The sequence below is a fragment of the Dama dama genome, chromosome 14 (assembly GCF_033118175.1).
Source record: "Dama dama isolate Ldn47 chromosome 14, ASM3311817v1, whole genome shotgun sequence".
In the NCBI taxonomy this organism is placed as follows: Eukaryota; Metazoa; Chordata; class Mammalia; order Artiodactyla; family Cervidae; genus Dama; species Dama dama.
The window spans coordinates 44,061,608-44,077,600 of record NC_083694.1 but is presented as its reverse complement, the minus strand read 5'-3'; the positions used below and the strand labels follow the sequence as shown (position 1 = coordinate 44,077,600).

Below are 15,993 nucleotides of genomic sequence, written 5' to 3'. Positions count from 1 at the left end.
AACTCAAACGACAACAAGCTACCACTCACACTCACCCTACCAGCCAAGATCCCGATGTGACAACGCCAGACACTGGCGAGGACGCAGAGCGGCAGGAGCTCCCACTAAACCCTGAGAGGACACAACGTGGCGTGGGCACGGTAGAAGACTGTAGAGACTTCCTACAAAACTAGAAATTCAATTCACTCTCTTCCATATAAACTATCTAAAAACAAAAGTAAAATGAAGGCTAAGCACCAAAGAACTGATACTTTCAAACTGTGGTGCTGGAGAGCACTCTTGAGAGTCCCTTGTACAGCAAGGAGATCAAACCAGTCAATCCTAAAGGAAATCAACTCTGAATATCATTGGAAGAACTGATGCTGAAGCTGAAGCTCCAATATTTTGGCCACCTGATGCAAAGAGCTGACTCATTAGACAAGACCCTGATGCTTCAAAAGATTGAAAGTAGGAGGAGAAGTGAGTGACAGAGAATGAAATGGTTGGATGGCATTATCGACTCAATGAACATGAATATGAGCTAACTTCGGGAGATGGTGAAGGACAAGGAAGCCTAGTGTGCTACAGTCCATAGGGTCGCAAAGAGTCTATTATGACTGAGCAACTGACTAACAACAAAAAAAAAACTTAGTAGGTATATGGGAACAATTACAAACAAAATCAAGTCCACTAAATTATCACCACTATGGCTGAGATAAGACTATTCCCACTAGGAATTCCCTGGCAGACCAGCAATTAGGACTTGGGCAGCTCAAATGGTAAAAATTCTGCCTGCAATGCAGGAGACCCAGGGTCTCCTGGGTCAGGAAGATCCCCTGGAGAAGGGAATGGCAACCCACTCCAGTATTTTTGCCTGGAGAATTCCATGGACAGAGGAGCCTGGCGGGCTACAGTCGATGGTGGGCTAAACACAAAGAGTTGGACACAACTGACTGACTAACACACTCACTTTTTCATTCTCACTGCCAAGGCCAAAGGTTCAATCCCTGGTCAGGGAACTAAGATCCCACAAGTCGAGAGGTTAGACTGTTCCTACTACTTCACAGATGACGCAGGCCACTTAGACCAACTCCATGCTGGCTAAGAGTCCCACTGTTATGACAAGATGGGACCAGCCTGTCATTACAGGAAGCACAGAATGACAATCAAATAGGATCAGGTCTCCTGAGACACCACAGGGCACCAAAAGCCATTTAGCTGTTAGAGTTCCAACGTGCACGCACCTGTCCCCCTGCTTCAGGGGTCAGTGTCCACAGAGTGATGCCCAAGCAGCAACACTGTCATGGTGGTGAGTGTGGCTCCTGAGCTGGACCATGAACATCCACATGCTCAAGGTCACCAGGGCCAGAGGCACCAAGAAGCAAGTGCAGGAGTTCTGAAGCTGGACCCCTGCCACTCCCCCAAACAAAATTATTTTCCCAGCCAAACAAACAAACAAAAAAAAAAGCAAAACAAGTCTGAGTGCCAAACACAAGCCTGAAGTTCTGGTCACCAATTATGACATGGGGATAAGGTTGGGGTGGGGGTATTATGCCCACCACCAAGCAGTTCTCAGACCCCAGCTGGGTGTCCTACAAGTCAACTTGATTCTGACTCTCTTCCTGGACACAGGTCAGAAACCAGTATGCAGGTCAAGAAGCAACAGGTGGAACAATGGAGTGATTACAAATTGTGAAAGCAGTACGCCAAGCCTGTATACTGTCACTTACTGATTTAACTTCTATGCAGAGAACATGTGAAATGCCAGGCTGCTGAATCACAAGCTAGAATCAAGATTGCAGGAAGAAATAACAACCTCAGATATGCAGATGACACCACTCTAATGGCAGAAAACAAAGAGGAACTAAGGAGCCTCTTGATGAGGATGAAAGAGGAGTGAAAACACTGACTTAAAACTCAACATTCAAAAAATGAAGATCTTGGCATCCGATCTCATCACTTCATGGCAAATAGATGGGGAAACAATGGAAACAGTGGCAGATTTTGTTTTCTTGGGCTCCAAAATCACTGTGGAAAGGGACTGCAGCCATGAAATTCAAAGACGCTTGGTCATGGGAAGGAAAGCTATGACAAACCTACACAGCACATTAAAAAGCAGAGGTAGCACTTTGCTGACAAAAGTCCGTCTAGACTAAGTTATGGCTTTTCCAGTAGTCATGTATGCATGTGAGAGTTGAAGAAAAAGAAAGCTGAGCACCAAAGAATTGATGCTTTTGAACTGTGGTGTTGGAGAAGACTCTTGAGAGTCCCCTGGACTTCAAGGAGATCAAATCAGTCAATCCTAAAGAAAATCAATCCTGAATAGTTACTGGAAGGACTGATGCTGAAGCTCCAAAACTCTGGCCACCAGATGAGAAGAACTGACTTATTGGAAAAGACCCTGATGCTGGGAAAGATTGAGGGTAGGAGGAAAAGGGAGCAACAGAGGATGAGATGGTTGGATGGCATCACCGACTCAACGGACACGAGTGTGAGCAGACTCCAGGAGATAGTGAAGGACAGGGAAGCCTGGCGTGCTGCAGTCCCTGGAGCTGCAAAGAGTCAGACACAACTTAGCGACTGAAAAAGAACAACCTGGAGACAGCATCAGACCCCACCCGCCACCCTGCACACCAATCCCAAGTCCAGGCTGTTGTTTGTGTTACAGACCAGTTAGTTTCCACCAAACTCCTCCTTGGGTTTGATTAATTTGCTACAGAGGCTCACAGAACTCAGGAGACCCATTCACTCATGAGATCACCATCTTATTACAAAGGACATTAAAGGAGATAAGTCATCATCAGCCAGATGAAGAGACAGGCAGGGCAGAAGCATGTGGGAGGCAGAGCATCCATCTGCTCTCCAGGACGAATCTGAATCTCCACAGGTTCTCCAGCCCAGCTCCCTGAACCCCATCCTTTTGGGCTTTTATGGGGACTTCACAACAAAAGCCTGATTGATCCCATCATTGGTCACTGATTCAATCACTGATTCACCCAGCAGCCCCTCTCCCCTCCCTGGAGGTCAGGGGGCTGGGACTGAAGTTCCAAGCCTACAATCACCTAAGGCTTCCACCCTTTGGTACTTTCTGAAAGTCACCTCATTAACACAAGCTCGGGTGTGATTGAAAGGGGTTTGTTACCAATATTAAGACACCTTTATCACTCCCATCATTTAGGAAATACCAAGGGTTTTAGACTCTGCCAGAAACAGGGGTGTAGACCAAATATGTATTTCTTATTATAAATCACAATATCACAAAGCCACACCTGAATGAACACAGCACCAGAATAGCAAAGAAACACAAACAAAAAAAGTGTGGTGTTTACTGCAAAGGATGTTCCCCACCCCAGCTCATCCTGATCAGTTACAAGGCTAAGGTTTCCACCTGCTAAGTCCCCAGAAGGTAATGGAATATGTAGTTGGCTCCAGAAGAGGCTGAAACCTGAAGCTTAGACTTTGAATAGGTGGAGAGGCATGGCCCATCTCCCCATCCCATACCCACCCTCACCAATCCTCCTCGCCACCTCCGCCGCCATCCAGTGGCCTGAATGTTGCCAGGACAGGCCAGAACTGGTTGAGGGAACAGATCCCCACCCTCAGGTGTTCCCCAGCCCCCATTCCTGGGTGCCAGACAGGCACACACACCAGGAGCCCTTCGGGTACCCACCAAATTCTACAGGGGGGAAACAGCCTTCCCAGACCCCAGGGCAGTCTTACAAGCACTTGGTCAGTGAGCACAACAGCCACGCCTTTGGGGCACCAGAAGTGCACTTTTCTCTAGGCACCTGAGGTGCAGAGAAGCTCTCGGCCTTATGCCGAGTATGGGAGATAAATCACACCTGAACCTTTTAATCCTAAAGGAAATCAGTCCTGAGTACTCATTGGAAGGACTGATGCTGAAATTGAAGGTCCAATACTCTGGATACCTGATGCGAAGAATTGACTCATTGGAAAAGACCCTGATACTGGGAAAGATTGAAGGCAGAGAAGGGGGCGACAGAGGATGAGATGGTTGGATGGCATCACCGACTCAGTGGACGTGAACTTGGGCAAACTCCAGGAGGCTGGACAGGGAAGCTGGCTGTGCTGCAGTCCATGGGGTTGCAAAGAGCCAAACATGACTTGGTAACTGAACAACAACAAGCCTTTTAATCACCACCCACTCATAAACCAAAAGTAAGCAACAGCCATGTCCAGGCCAGCTGGCAGGTCAGGGCTGTCTCCATTGACCAGTTCCACACTTTAGCACCATCTAGCCTGGTCAGGGCAGGTCAGGGCAGGCGATGAGGCATCCAATGCCCATTGTGCTGACCTATTCAACATCATTCAAGGTCATTCCTGCCCTCAGTTTCCCCATCGGTAAAGCAAGGGTGATTCCTACGCACATAGGATGCAGGGAGCAGATGGGAACAAAGTGTCAACTCAGGACATGGGTGCTGCCTCCAGGGCATAGGGCTGCAACCCCATAGCTGGTGGGATGCTCTGCTCCCAGCACAGCCAGGAGGAGGGACAGTTAGTCTCTGAAGGAAGTTCTCTCTCCTGGACACGTCCACTCCCAGTCTGACAGCTGCCTCTGATCTTCCGACTTCTCTGACACTCCACCACCTGCAGCTTCCCAACTCTCAAGGTTTCTTTTTTGGTTTGCTTGTTTTGTTTTTTTCCATCTCTTTTTCTATTTTTTATTTTTAATTGGAGGAAAACTGCTTTACACTATTGTGTTAGTTTCTGCCATCCATCAACATGAATCAGCCATAGGTTATACCTATGTTCCCTCCCCCTTGAACCTCCCTCGCACCTTCGACCCCACTGCACCCCTCTCAGGTTGTCACAGAACACCAGGTTTGAACTCCTTGCATCACACAGCCAACTCCCACTGGCTAGCTATTTTAAATATGGTAACGTACATGTTTCAATGTCACTCTTTCAATCCGTCCCACCCTCTCCTTCCTACACTGGGTCCACAAGTGTGTTCTCTATGTCTGCATCTCCACTGCTGCCCTGCAGATAGGTTCATCAGTACCATCTTTCTAGGTTCCATATGTGTGTGTTAAGACATGATATTTGTTTTTCTCTTTCTGACTTATTTCACCCTGTATAAAAGGCTCTAGGTTCATCCACCTCATCAGAATTGATTTAAATGTGTTCCTTTTTTACGGCTGAGTAATATTCCACTGTATATATGTACCACAGCTTCTTTATCCATTCATCTGTCAATGGACATTTAGGTTGCTTCCATGCCCCAGCTATTACAAATAGTGCTGCAATGAACTTTGGGGTACATGTGTCTTTTTCAATTATGGTATTCTCAGAGTTTATGTCCAGTAGTCAGATTGCTGGGTCATACAGTACTTCTATTCCTAGTTTTTTAAGCACTCTCCATATAGTCTTTCACACTGACTGTATCAATTTACATTCCCACCAACAGTGCAAGAGGGTTCCCTTTTCTCCACATCCTCACCAGCATTTATTGTTTGTAGATTGTTTTGATGACGGCCATTATGACAGGTGTGAGGTGATATCTCACTGTAATTTTGATCTGCATTTCTCTAATAATGAGTGATGCTAAGCATCTTTTCATATGTTTATTAGCCATTTGTATGTCTTCTTTGGAGAAATGTTTAGATCTTCTACCCAATTTTTGATTGAGCTGTTGGGTTTTCTGGTATTGAGCTGTATGAACTGCTTGTATATTTTGGAGATTAATCCTGTGTCAGTGATTCCATGTGCTATTATTTCCTCCCATTCTGAGGGTTGTCTTTTCATCTTCCAACTCTCAATGTTTGAAACACGGCTTAGACGGCCAGTCATGCCAGCTGGCCCCTGGCCTGCCACAAACCTGAACCTCTGTGCCCTGAGGTCTGAAGGGGTCAGATTCAGGGCACCAAGGGGTCTGGGTTGTGTGGCCTGGCCCTGGGAAGGTCCCCAGCAGAGACCTGCCCCTTGGGAGGCCCAGACAGCAAGAGCCAGCCCCTGCCACGGAACAGGCTAAAGTCACGGAACAACCCAGGGAAGGGGGAGAGGAGGACCTGGAGCAAGGCGGTAGAAAAGCCAGTGGGGGCAGGGGTAGTGCTCAGGGAGGCGAGTGGGAATAGAGAGACACAGATCTCAGAGACCTCATACACAGATCACACACAGACTGTCCTCTTCTCAAGGAACTGATGCACGATAACATCTGCACCACATCCCACAGGACATGCCCTGTACTGTGACTCATGGATTTCTGGGTTCTGTCCTCAGGGTCAGGGATCAACGAACCTGGAAAACAGAGTTCAAAGCAAGCTGGGAGAAGCTGGAAGAAGCCGCAGGCGAACAGTCAGGAGGTTTGTGGTTTCAGTGTACCACTAATCAGCCTATGACCATGACCAGTAACCCGGCCACTCAGCACCTCTCTCTCAGTCCACAGGCAGAAGAATTGAACTGGACCCTTACCTCACACCATCTCTGAGGAAGAAGTGGAAAAAGGTCCAAGCCCTAATGTAAGAGCTGAAACCATAAAACGCTTCAGAGAAAACACACGGAAGCTCTGGGACGTGGGTTTGGCAATGCCCTCTTAGAGAGGACAACAGAAGCACAAGCAGCAACAGCAACAACAAAGAGAAACATCAAAACTGTAAAGCTTCTGTGCTTCAAGAGATAATAATCAAAAGCGAAAAGACAACCCACTGAATGGAAGAAAACCGCTGCAACCCATACACTTGAGAAGGGATCTGTATCTAGAGTACAGAAGGAGGGACCTCCCTGCAGTCCAGTGTTTAGGACTCTGTGTTTTCACTGCCCAGGGCCCGGGTTCAATTCCTGGTCAGGAAAGGAACTAAGATCCTGCCAGACAATGCAGGACAGCCAAAAACAAATACAGAAGGAACGCCTACAACTCAATAATAAAAACACAAGCCAACTGAAAAAATAGGCAACAGACCTGAATAGACAATTCTCCAAATGTACAAATGGCTGATAAGCACATGAAAAAGTGTGTGTCACTGCTCAGTCATGTCCGACTCTTTGCCACCCCATGGACTGTAGCCAGCCAGGCACCTCTGTCCATAGGATCTCCTGGGCAAGAATATTGGAGTGAGTTGCCATTCCCTTCTCCTGGGGATCTTCCAATCCAGGGATCAAACCCCAGTCTCCTGCAATGGCAGACAGGTTCCTTACCCCTGAGCCCAAGGGAGTATCACTGATCATCAGGGAGATCCCCACTGAAACCTCAGTGAACCACCACTGTATAACTGCCAGGGTGGCTGCAGGTGGCCACATATAACAAGTATTGGCGAGGATATGGAGCCCGTGAGAGTGAGAAGGAGGCAGCTGCTTTGGAAAACATTCTGGTAGCACCTCCAAAGATTAAACAGAGTAACCCTTGGACCCAAGAATGGAACTGCTGAGCTGTTTTCATTCATACCACCTCTGACATCAATTGGGTGGGGTTTTTCCTCACACCAGCCATTTCTCCAACTCTTGGCCATTAGCCAGGCCCACTACAATTGGATTCATTCCTGACCCCTCCTAGGGCTTTCCCAAAGGCTCAGTGGTAAAGGATCTGCCTGCCAATGCAGGAGACACAGGAGACATGAGTTCGATCCCCGGATCAGGAAGATCCCCTGGAGGAGGAAATGGCAACCCACTCCACTATTCTTGTCTGGAAAATCCCAGAGACAGAGGAGCCTGGTGGGCTATAGTCCATGGGGTCACAAAGAGTTGGACACTACTGAGCACGTGACCCCTCCTCAGGCTGAAGAGTTCGCTGGGCACCTCACAAGACTCAGGACTCAGGGTTATGTTTGCTGTTGTTGCTCAATTGCTAAGTCACATCCAACTCTTTGCCACTCCATGGACTGCAGCACACCAGGCTTTTCTGTCTTCTACTATCTCCCGGAGTTTGCTCAAATGCATGTCCATTGAGTCCATTCATGTCCATTGAGTCAGTGATGCCATCTAACCATCTCATCCTCTGCTGTCCCCTTCTCCTTTTGCCTTCAATCTTTCCCAGCATCAGGAACTTTTCCAATGACTTGCCTCTTCACATCCAGTAGCCAAAGTACTGGAGCTCCAGCATCAGTCCTTCCGATGAATATTCAGGGTTGACTTCCTTTAGGATTGAATCTTCCTGCAATGCCAGAGACTGAGGTTCCATCCCTGGGTCAGGAACATCCCCTGGAGAAGAGAAAGGCAACCCACTCCAGTTCTTGCCTGGGGACAATCCCATGGACAGAGGAGCCTTGCAGGCTACAGTCCATGGGGTCACAAAGAGTCAGACAAGACTGAGCTATTAACACTATACTATGCTCTCAATAAAGGACAGAAATAGTATCAACCTAACAGAAGCAGAAGATATTAAGAAGATGTGGCAAAAATACACAGAACTGCACAAAAAGATCTTAATGACCCAGATAGCCACGATGCTGTGATTACTCACCTAGAGCCAGATATCCTGGAATGCAAAGTCAGGTGGGCCTTCAGAAGCATCACTACGAACAAAGCTAGTGGAAGTGATGGAATTCCAGCTGAGCTATTTCAAATCCTAAAAGATGATGCTATGATAGTGCTACACTCAATATGCCAGCAAATTTGGAAAACTCAGCAGTGGCCACAGGACTGGAAAAGGTGAGTCGTCATTCCAATCCTAAAGAAAGGCAATGTCAAAGAATATTCAAACTCCCCCACGATTGCACTCATCTCACAAACTGGCAAATTAATACTCAAAATTCTCCAAGTTAGGCTTCAACAGCACGTGAACCGAGAACTTCCAGATGTTCAAGCTGGATTTAGAAAAGGCAGAGGAACCAGAGATCAAACTGCCAACATCTGTTGGATCACAGAAAAAGCAAGAGAGTTCCAGAAAAACATCTACTTCTGCTTCACTGACTACGCTAAAGCCTTTGACTGTGTGGATCCCAACAAACTGTGGAAAATTCTTCAAGAGATGGGTTTACCAGACCACCTGACTTGCCTCCTAAGAAATCTGTATGCAGGTCAAGAAGCAACAGTTAGAACCAGACATGGAACAATGAACTGGTTCAAAATTGGGAAAGGAGTACGTCAAGGCTGTATACTGTCATCTTGCTTATTTAACTTATATGCAGAGTACATAATGCAAAATGCTGGGCTGGAGGAAGCACAAGCTGGAATGAAGACTGCAAGAGTAATATCAATAACCTCAGATACGCAGATGACACCACCCTTATGGCAGAAAGCAAAGTGGAATTAAAGAGCCTCTTGATGAAGGTGAAAGAGGACAGTGAAAAGCTGGCTTAAAATAACATTCAAAAAATGAAGATCATGGCATCCAGTCCCATCACTTCATGGCAAATAGATGGGGAAACAATGGAAAGAGTGACAGATTTTACTTTCTTGAGCTCCAAAATCACTGCAGATAGCGACTGCAGCCATGAAATTAAAAGATGCTTGCTCCTTGGAAAAAGAGCTATGACAAACTTAAGAGAGCATATTAAAAAGCAGAGACATTACTTTGCCAACAAAGGTCCATCTAGTCAAAGCTATGGTTTTTCCAGTTGTCACGTATGGGTGTGAGAGTTCGACCATTAAGAAAGCTGAGTGCCAAAGAATTGATGTTTTTGAACTGTGGTGTTGGAGAAGATTCTTGAGAGCCCCTCAGACTGCAAGGAGAGCCAACCAGTCAATCCTAAAGGAAATCAGTCCTGAATATGCATTGGAAGGACTGATGGCCAATACTTGGCCACCTGATGAAAAGAACTGACTCACTGGAAAAGACCCTGATGCTGGCAAAGATTGAAGGCAGGAGGAAGGGGACAACAGAGGATGAGATGGCTGAATGGCAACACCAACTCGATGGACATGAGTTTGAGCAAGCTCTGGAAGTTGGTAACACACAGGGAAGCCTGGCATGCTGCAGTCCATGGGGTTGCAAAGAGTCGGACATGACTACAAGACTGAATTGAACTGATATACTCTCTGGTGACTAACTTAACCCCCAAAGCCCCTTCCTCCAACCCCCAGGTCTTGAGTGGGGCTGAAAGTCCTACCCCTCCAATACTGCCAAAGTCATTCCAAAGACCAGCCCCTTCCTAAAACTGCTTTCTCTGGGCCACCAAGCACTAGTCATCTCCTTGGCATACAAAAGATGCTCTATCCAAGGTTTTCCAACATTTTCCCAAGGGTTTTAGGAACTTGCCAGGAGGATAAAAGACATTCCCATCCACCCTACTGAGAGAGTCATTTCCTAGGCAGGTTGATAAGAAGTCTAGGGATCCCCAAAGAGAGAGGGGTCTGGAATTCTAAAGGAGGAAGAAAGGACAAACTTTTTTTTCTCTCTACATTCCTTAGAATTATATAACAATAAAGTATCCTGCTTGAGGACAGTCTCTAGAAAAAACCTTCTGGCTAATCCTGTTATCTTAAAATGTAAATTATGAGAGTAGGTCTGCTGAGGTCTTTACAACCTCCAGACATTCTTTTGATTCATTGTAATGACTAATTGGAGAGTATATAACTCCATTGCTAACACTAGCAAGGGGGTACTCTTTCTGCCCTCTCCTGATGCCTATGTCAGAAGCTTTCTCTATCTCTTTTACACTTTAATAAAACTTTATTACACAAAAGCTCTGAGCAATCAAGCCCCATCTCTGACCCCGGATTGAACTCTTCTCCTCCAGAGGCCAAGAATCCCAGCGTAAAAACATATGCCCACACAAAAACATGTGCAAGAGTGTTCACGGGAACATTTATGCATAAAGGCCAGCTGGAGACACTGATATGCATCAGCTGATGAATGGATAAACAAGGTGGTTACATATCCCTAAGTGGAGTATTATGAAGGAAGCACTGACGTGTGTGACAACACGGATGAACATTGAAAACATGGTGCTGAGTGAAAGAAACCAGACACAAAGACCATATCACTTGGCTCCAGTGACATGAAATGTCGAGAACAAGGAGATCTATAGAGAAGGAAAATAGATTAGGGGGAATGGAGAGAAATGGCTTTTCTCAAAGAGGTCACGAAAATGTTCTAAATTGGTGGCGGTAATGACTGCCCAACTGTGGATGTTCAAAAAGCCACTGAACTGCATACTTCAATGGATGATGCATCAATGGGATGCAAATTACAACTCAATAAAGCTGGTACAAAGGACCAGAATCCGCCCACTGGAGGAGGTTTCTCCCAAGTTCACTACATTGCCAGAGGATTAGCCAATCACATGAGGACAGCTACCCCTGTCTCCCTCAACAAGTCCAAAAAACAAAAAGCCCAGCTCAATGTGGAGAGGGCAGGGGTGAGAAGAGCAGACACCTGCAGCCCGGCTCCCTTGGCAGCCCCCTTTGGCAGCCTGAGCACAGGCAGAGACCTGCCAGCACAGCAGCCTGCTCCGATCTCAGGGTGCTCTGAGCTCCGTGCTCATTCCAAGCTCTCAAAGCCCACCTCCTCCAACAAAGCTGAGTGGGGTCCCAGAGGAAAAACATGCCAGGTTTCCACTGAGGATGCACACACAGAGGGGCACGCTCAATCCCACAAAACACGCAATTCACAACACCCAGCACCCACTGTTTACTCCAAACCCTTACCAAGAAATCCTGAGTCACATGGCCTGGGCTGGACCCCGAAGGCCTAGCATGGGTCAGGGCACAGTGCCCCTGTCATCCTACCTTGTAACGCTGACACCAAGTTTAGATGACAGAGCAGATCTGGTTCCAACAGACTGGAGGGAAGCCCAGCATCTCTGCCCGGGCCTCTTGGAGCTCCTGAGCCCCAGACACTCCTGGGCAGTGACTGGCCTCCTGGAAGCGGCCTGCCTGCCCAGCTCACAGAGGCAGAGAGCCCGGGTGAGCAGCCTCATCCTGCGGAGAGCGGCCCAGACTGTTCACCCTGAGCCGGCACGGGGTTTAGCCACCACCTCTCTGCCTTCAAGGGACCTCCCCTCCCCCCCGCCCCCCGCCCCCGGTCAGGAATGCTGCAATTTTCACACTCCCGGAAGGAGGGCCTACTCCCGGGATGGCCCCTCGCAGCGGCCGTGGCTCTCACAGGCTGCAGGGCCCAAGATACAAAGAATCCATGACCCAGTATGAAGTCCCTGAGCTGGGCTCTCTGATGAGCAAACGAAGGATGAAGGTATCCACAAGACCACAGCCGGTGCGTGGGACTGGAGGAAATGGGTGGGGCTGTAAACCACGCCTACCAAGGTTCCTACTCCAGGACCATCAATCAGGCAGGCAGGAACAGCCCGCTGGAACAGCCCCCACCCACTGGAAGGGCCTCCGCACAGCAGGCTGGGCAACTACCAACTAGCCCAAGGGTCCAGAGATGACTCGGGTGAGCAAGACGCCACCACTGCAGGGCGGAAATTCGCGGTCGCCACGTGAGGCTCCAGCGGAGAGCCAAGGAAGACACAGGCTCCCCACCCCAAACTCCCAAGAAACAGAGGCAATAGGTCTGGAGCTGTGACTCCTTTTTACTTCTTTTTCTTTGGCTGTGCCGGGTCTTAGTTGTAGCATGTGGGATCTTCCTGGACCAGGGATAGAACCCATGTCCCATGCATTGGCAGGCGAATTCTTAACCACTGGACCACCAGGAAAGTCCCTCCTTCTTATTGTTTAATGTGGACAACATTAAGAGGCTTTCCCCAGTAGAGAGAAGGTTCCAAGGTCCCCAGCAAACAGCTTCAAATGGTGGGCTCTGGCTTCCCTCCTGCTTCCAGGTGTGACTGATGCAGGGAAGAAGCCTATTTTGACTCCACACTGGCATCTGTTTCTTTGACTTGCTTTCCATTGCTTTTGTTATTATAATCATACTTAATGGCGTGCCTGGGAAGAACCTGCCCTTCTGCTTGACTGTAAACTAAAGAGCCTTTGTTCAGCTCCTGGAGAGATAGTTTGTCCCAGAACCAAACCAGTCAATCCTAAAGGAAATCAATCCTGAATATTCATTAGAAGGACTGATGCTGAAGCTCCAATACTTTGGCCACCTGATGTGAAGAGCCAATGCTTTATAAAGGACCCTGATGCTGGGAAAGATTGTGAAGAAGGAATTCATAGGGCCTGGACTCCACCTTAGGCCTGTGCATGCTGACCGTGCTCGGCCACCTCTCCAATGGACTCTGTACTCTGTGTTTAGTGTCTATGGAAACAACAGAAGAATAAGACCCCCTCCGGACAGGGGAACCTTGAAGATCATATCCAGGTTACTCATCACCTAAGAGAACACAGACACTAGTCACTCCTTCCTCCAGACAGGCCATAAATTTTTCTGTTCCTATCGGAGTGTAACCTTGGGCTTATTGATTATTGGCTAATTGTTTAACTGTCTGAGCACATACTGGGATTGTATTTACCCTTCCTTTGTTTATGTAAGTCTCAAGGAATTTGGGGTGGTGGGTTCGGACATGTACACATGGGGTATAAAAGATTTTCACAAATGCTGGTCGGGGTCCTTGACTAAGAGGAGACTCTGCCTTGGGCCTGCCAGTGTAATAAACTGCACTCCACTATCTGCATTGTTCTTCTGAGTGAGTATGTTTCCTGGAACGCGTGGCTACAACAACTGAAGGCAGGAGAAGGGGACAACAGAGGATGAGATGGTTGGATGGCATCATCAACTCAATGGACATGACTGTGAGCAAGCTTTGGGAGCTGGTGATGGACAGGGAGGCCTGGCATGCTACAGTCCATGGGGTCACAAAGAGTCGACATAACTGAAAGACTGAACAATAAGAAGCTGTGAACAGAAGAGATTGACACACCCCTTCTAAGGCTGGCCATTCCCTTGGAGATGTTTTGCAAGACTGAAGACCCTTTCACTTTACTTCCCCACTGCCTCTCCCTCTCTATCCTTCCTTTTGACTTTAGTTCCTCATTGTTTCTTTCTCTCTGATGTATAAAAGAACTTGGCATCCAGACCCCAAGAAGATGGTTATTTTGAGGTGCGGACTGAGCCTGCCATCTTCTCAGTCAGCTAGCTTTCGGAATAAAGTCGTTTTCCTTGCCTCAACACCTCATCTCTCGAATTCACTGGCCTGTTGTGTGATGAGCAGAGCGAGCTTGGACTTGATAACAAGACTGAAAGAAATCTCAGAGGGCACAGGTTGGCATTTGTAAATATCTCAGCATTTCCTCCAAGAGACGAAGACTTGGTTTAAAAACCGGACCACAGGAATTCCCTGGCAGTTCAATGGTTAGGACTTGGCACTTTCACTGCCAAGGCCCCAGGTTCAATCCCTGGTCAGGGAACTAAGATCCCACAAGCCATGCCGCAGGGCCAAAGAATAAAAATAAAAACAGAACCACAAAACAATTACCCACCTTAAGCATAATACAAATTCATTAATATAACTTTTTCTAATTGGCTTTACCCAACAGCTTGTGAATCAGGTAGCATCCCATTTAGCAAGCAGAAAGGAGATCCTCTCAATAGCACTAAACATCAAGTAAGTGCTTAAGTTTCCTCAGCTACATTCGAAATGTTTTGAAATCTGCAATTGTGAACACTTTTCTTTTTGACTGCACCTCACAGCATGCGGAACCTCACCACTGGACTGCCAGAGAATTCCCCTTTTTTTTCTTAAGGTGAGGTAATTGCATTGTAGTTATGGCTTTTTAAAAAATAATAATAACCTTTACTGAGGTACAATGTGTGTACCGTAAAATCACCTACTTTTAACGTACAGTTCACTTTTGGAAAGTGTATACACCTGTTAGGGGAGGCACACTCTGAAACCGCCCACCCTGGCCAGGCAACCCTAGTCATCACTTGTGTGAGTTATTTTACTACAGGAGGGCCTCGTAAGGAACAGGGAACTAATAAGTCACCACCAGCCGGAAAAGCTCAGGAAAGGTCAAAAGGAGACACCACATGTCTGACCACCTCCCAGAATCCTTCTCTCTGGCAGCCATCTTGCCTGAGCAACCTGTGTGCCACCAGGAGGGTCTGATTGGCCAAGGACACCCCAGAAACTAACCCCATCACCATAAAACCCAAGACTGCGACCACCGGGCAGAGCAGCTCCTGAGTTCTCTTACTCTACTTCTCTCCGCCCAGGCGCCCCTTCCCAATAACATCTCTTGCTTTGTGTCAGCTCGTGTGTCTCCTCAGACAGTTCATTTCCAAGTGTTAGACAAGAGTCCTGTTCTCTGGCCCTAGCCTTAAGGGGTCCCCCTTCCCACCACACACCTGTGTAAGGGACCACAGCCACGACAGAACATTTCCAGCACAGCACAAAGTGCCCTCCTGCCCCTCTGCACTTGGTTTCCCCCCAGCTCTGGACCCTGGCACACAGGTCTGCTTTCTATCACTACAGTTCTGCCTTTTCTAGAATTTCTCATCAATGGAGTCAGATACTCAGTGTAGTTCTTTGAGTTTTGTGTGTGTGTTAGTATCAGTGATTCTTGCTACTGTTTCCTAGTAGTTTTCATTATTGCTTTATCAGACAATGAAGATGTGAGTTCTTTCCAGCTTTGGGTAGTTATGAAAAAGTTCACAGGGACTTCCCTGGTGGTCCAGGGGTTAAGACTCTGTATTTCCACTGCAGGGGGTGTGGGTTTGATCCCTGGTCTGGGAACTAGGGTCCCATAGGCCTCATGGTGTGGACAATGAAAAATCCAGAAATTCCTTAGTATCATTAACTATCGAGGGACTAGTTAAGTTTCCCCCAAGTATCTCATAAATGCTCTAAAATCAGATTTTGTTGATTTTCTACTGAAGCATCATTTGTATGCAGGAAATCAGGATTTATAACGAGCTTCCTCTGTTGGTCAGATGTAGGTACCCCGTGAGTGTGTGACCATAGAGTTTACCCTCCTCCTCAGGATACCTCTGAGAGTTAAAGAAGTGGACCAGGAGGTACACAACACAGTCACCACCCCAGGTTGGGACCCCCTCCCCAGAGAAGGCCCACCCACAGGGGAATGCAACTCCTGGCCTGACTGAAACCAGGGAGCTGGCCAGTGGTGGTGCCAAGCCAAGGGTGAGGCCGGGCTGCCTGGCTAGCTTACAGGCGGAGGTGGGATGACAGCCTCACCCACCACAGGCTCCCTGGGCTGCAA

The 15,993-nt window shown here is 47.6% G+C and overlaps 1 protein-coding gene and 1 non-coding gene across 4 annotated transcripts in view; one reads left to right on the top strand and one right to left on the bottom strand.

Moving 5' to 3' along the window:
• The window catches only part of ACOT7 (acyl-CoA thioesterase 7), a 97,169-nt gene that overhangs the window by 73,194 nt on the left and 7,982 nt on the right, over window positions 1-15,993 (bottom strand). The window contains exon 1 of one of the 3 annotated variants that reach the window (XM_061160517.1): window positions 11,605-11,822. The exons of the other annotated variants lie outside the window; for them this stretch is intronic. Coding sequence (XP_061016500.1) covers window positions 11,605-11,795 — 191 coding nt within the window. The 5' untranslated portion in view covers window positions 11,796-11,822. Of the gene's footprint in view, window positions 1-11,604; window positions 11,823-15,993 lie in introns of those variants that run through there. 3 annotated transcript variants of the gene reach the window in all.
• On the top strand, window positions 14,109-14,181 carry TRNAE-UUC (transfer RNA glutamic acid (anticodon UUC)). The gene has a single exon. It is a non-coding gene; the product is annotated as a tRNA-Glu (tRNA).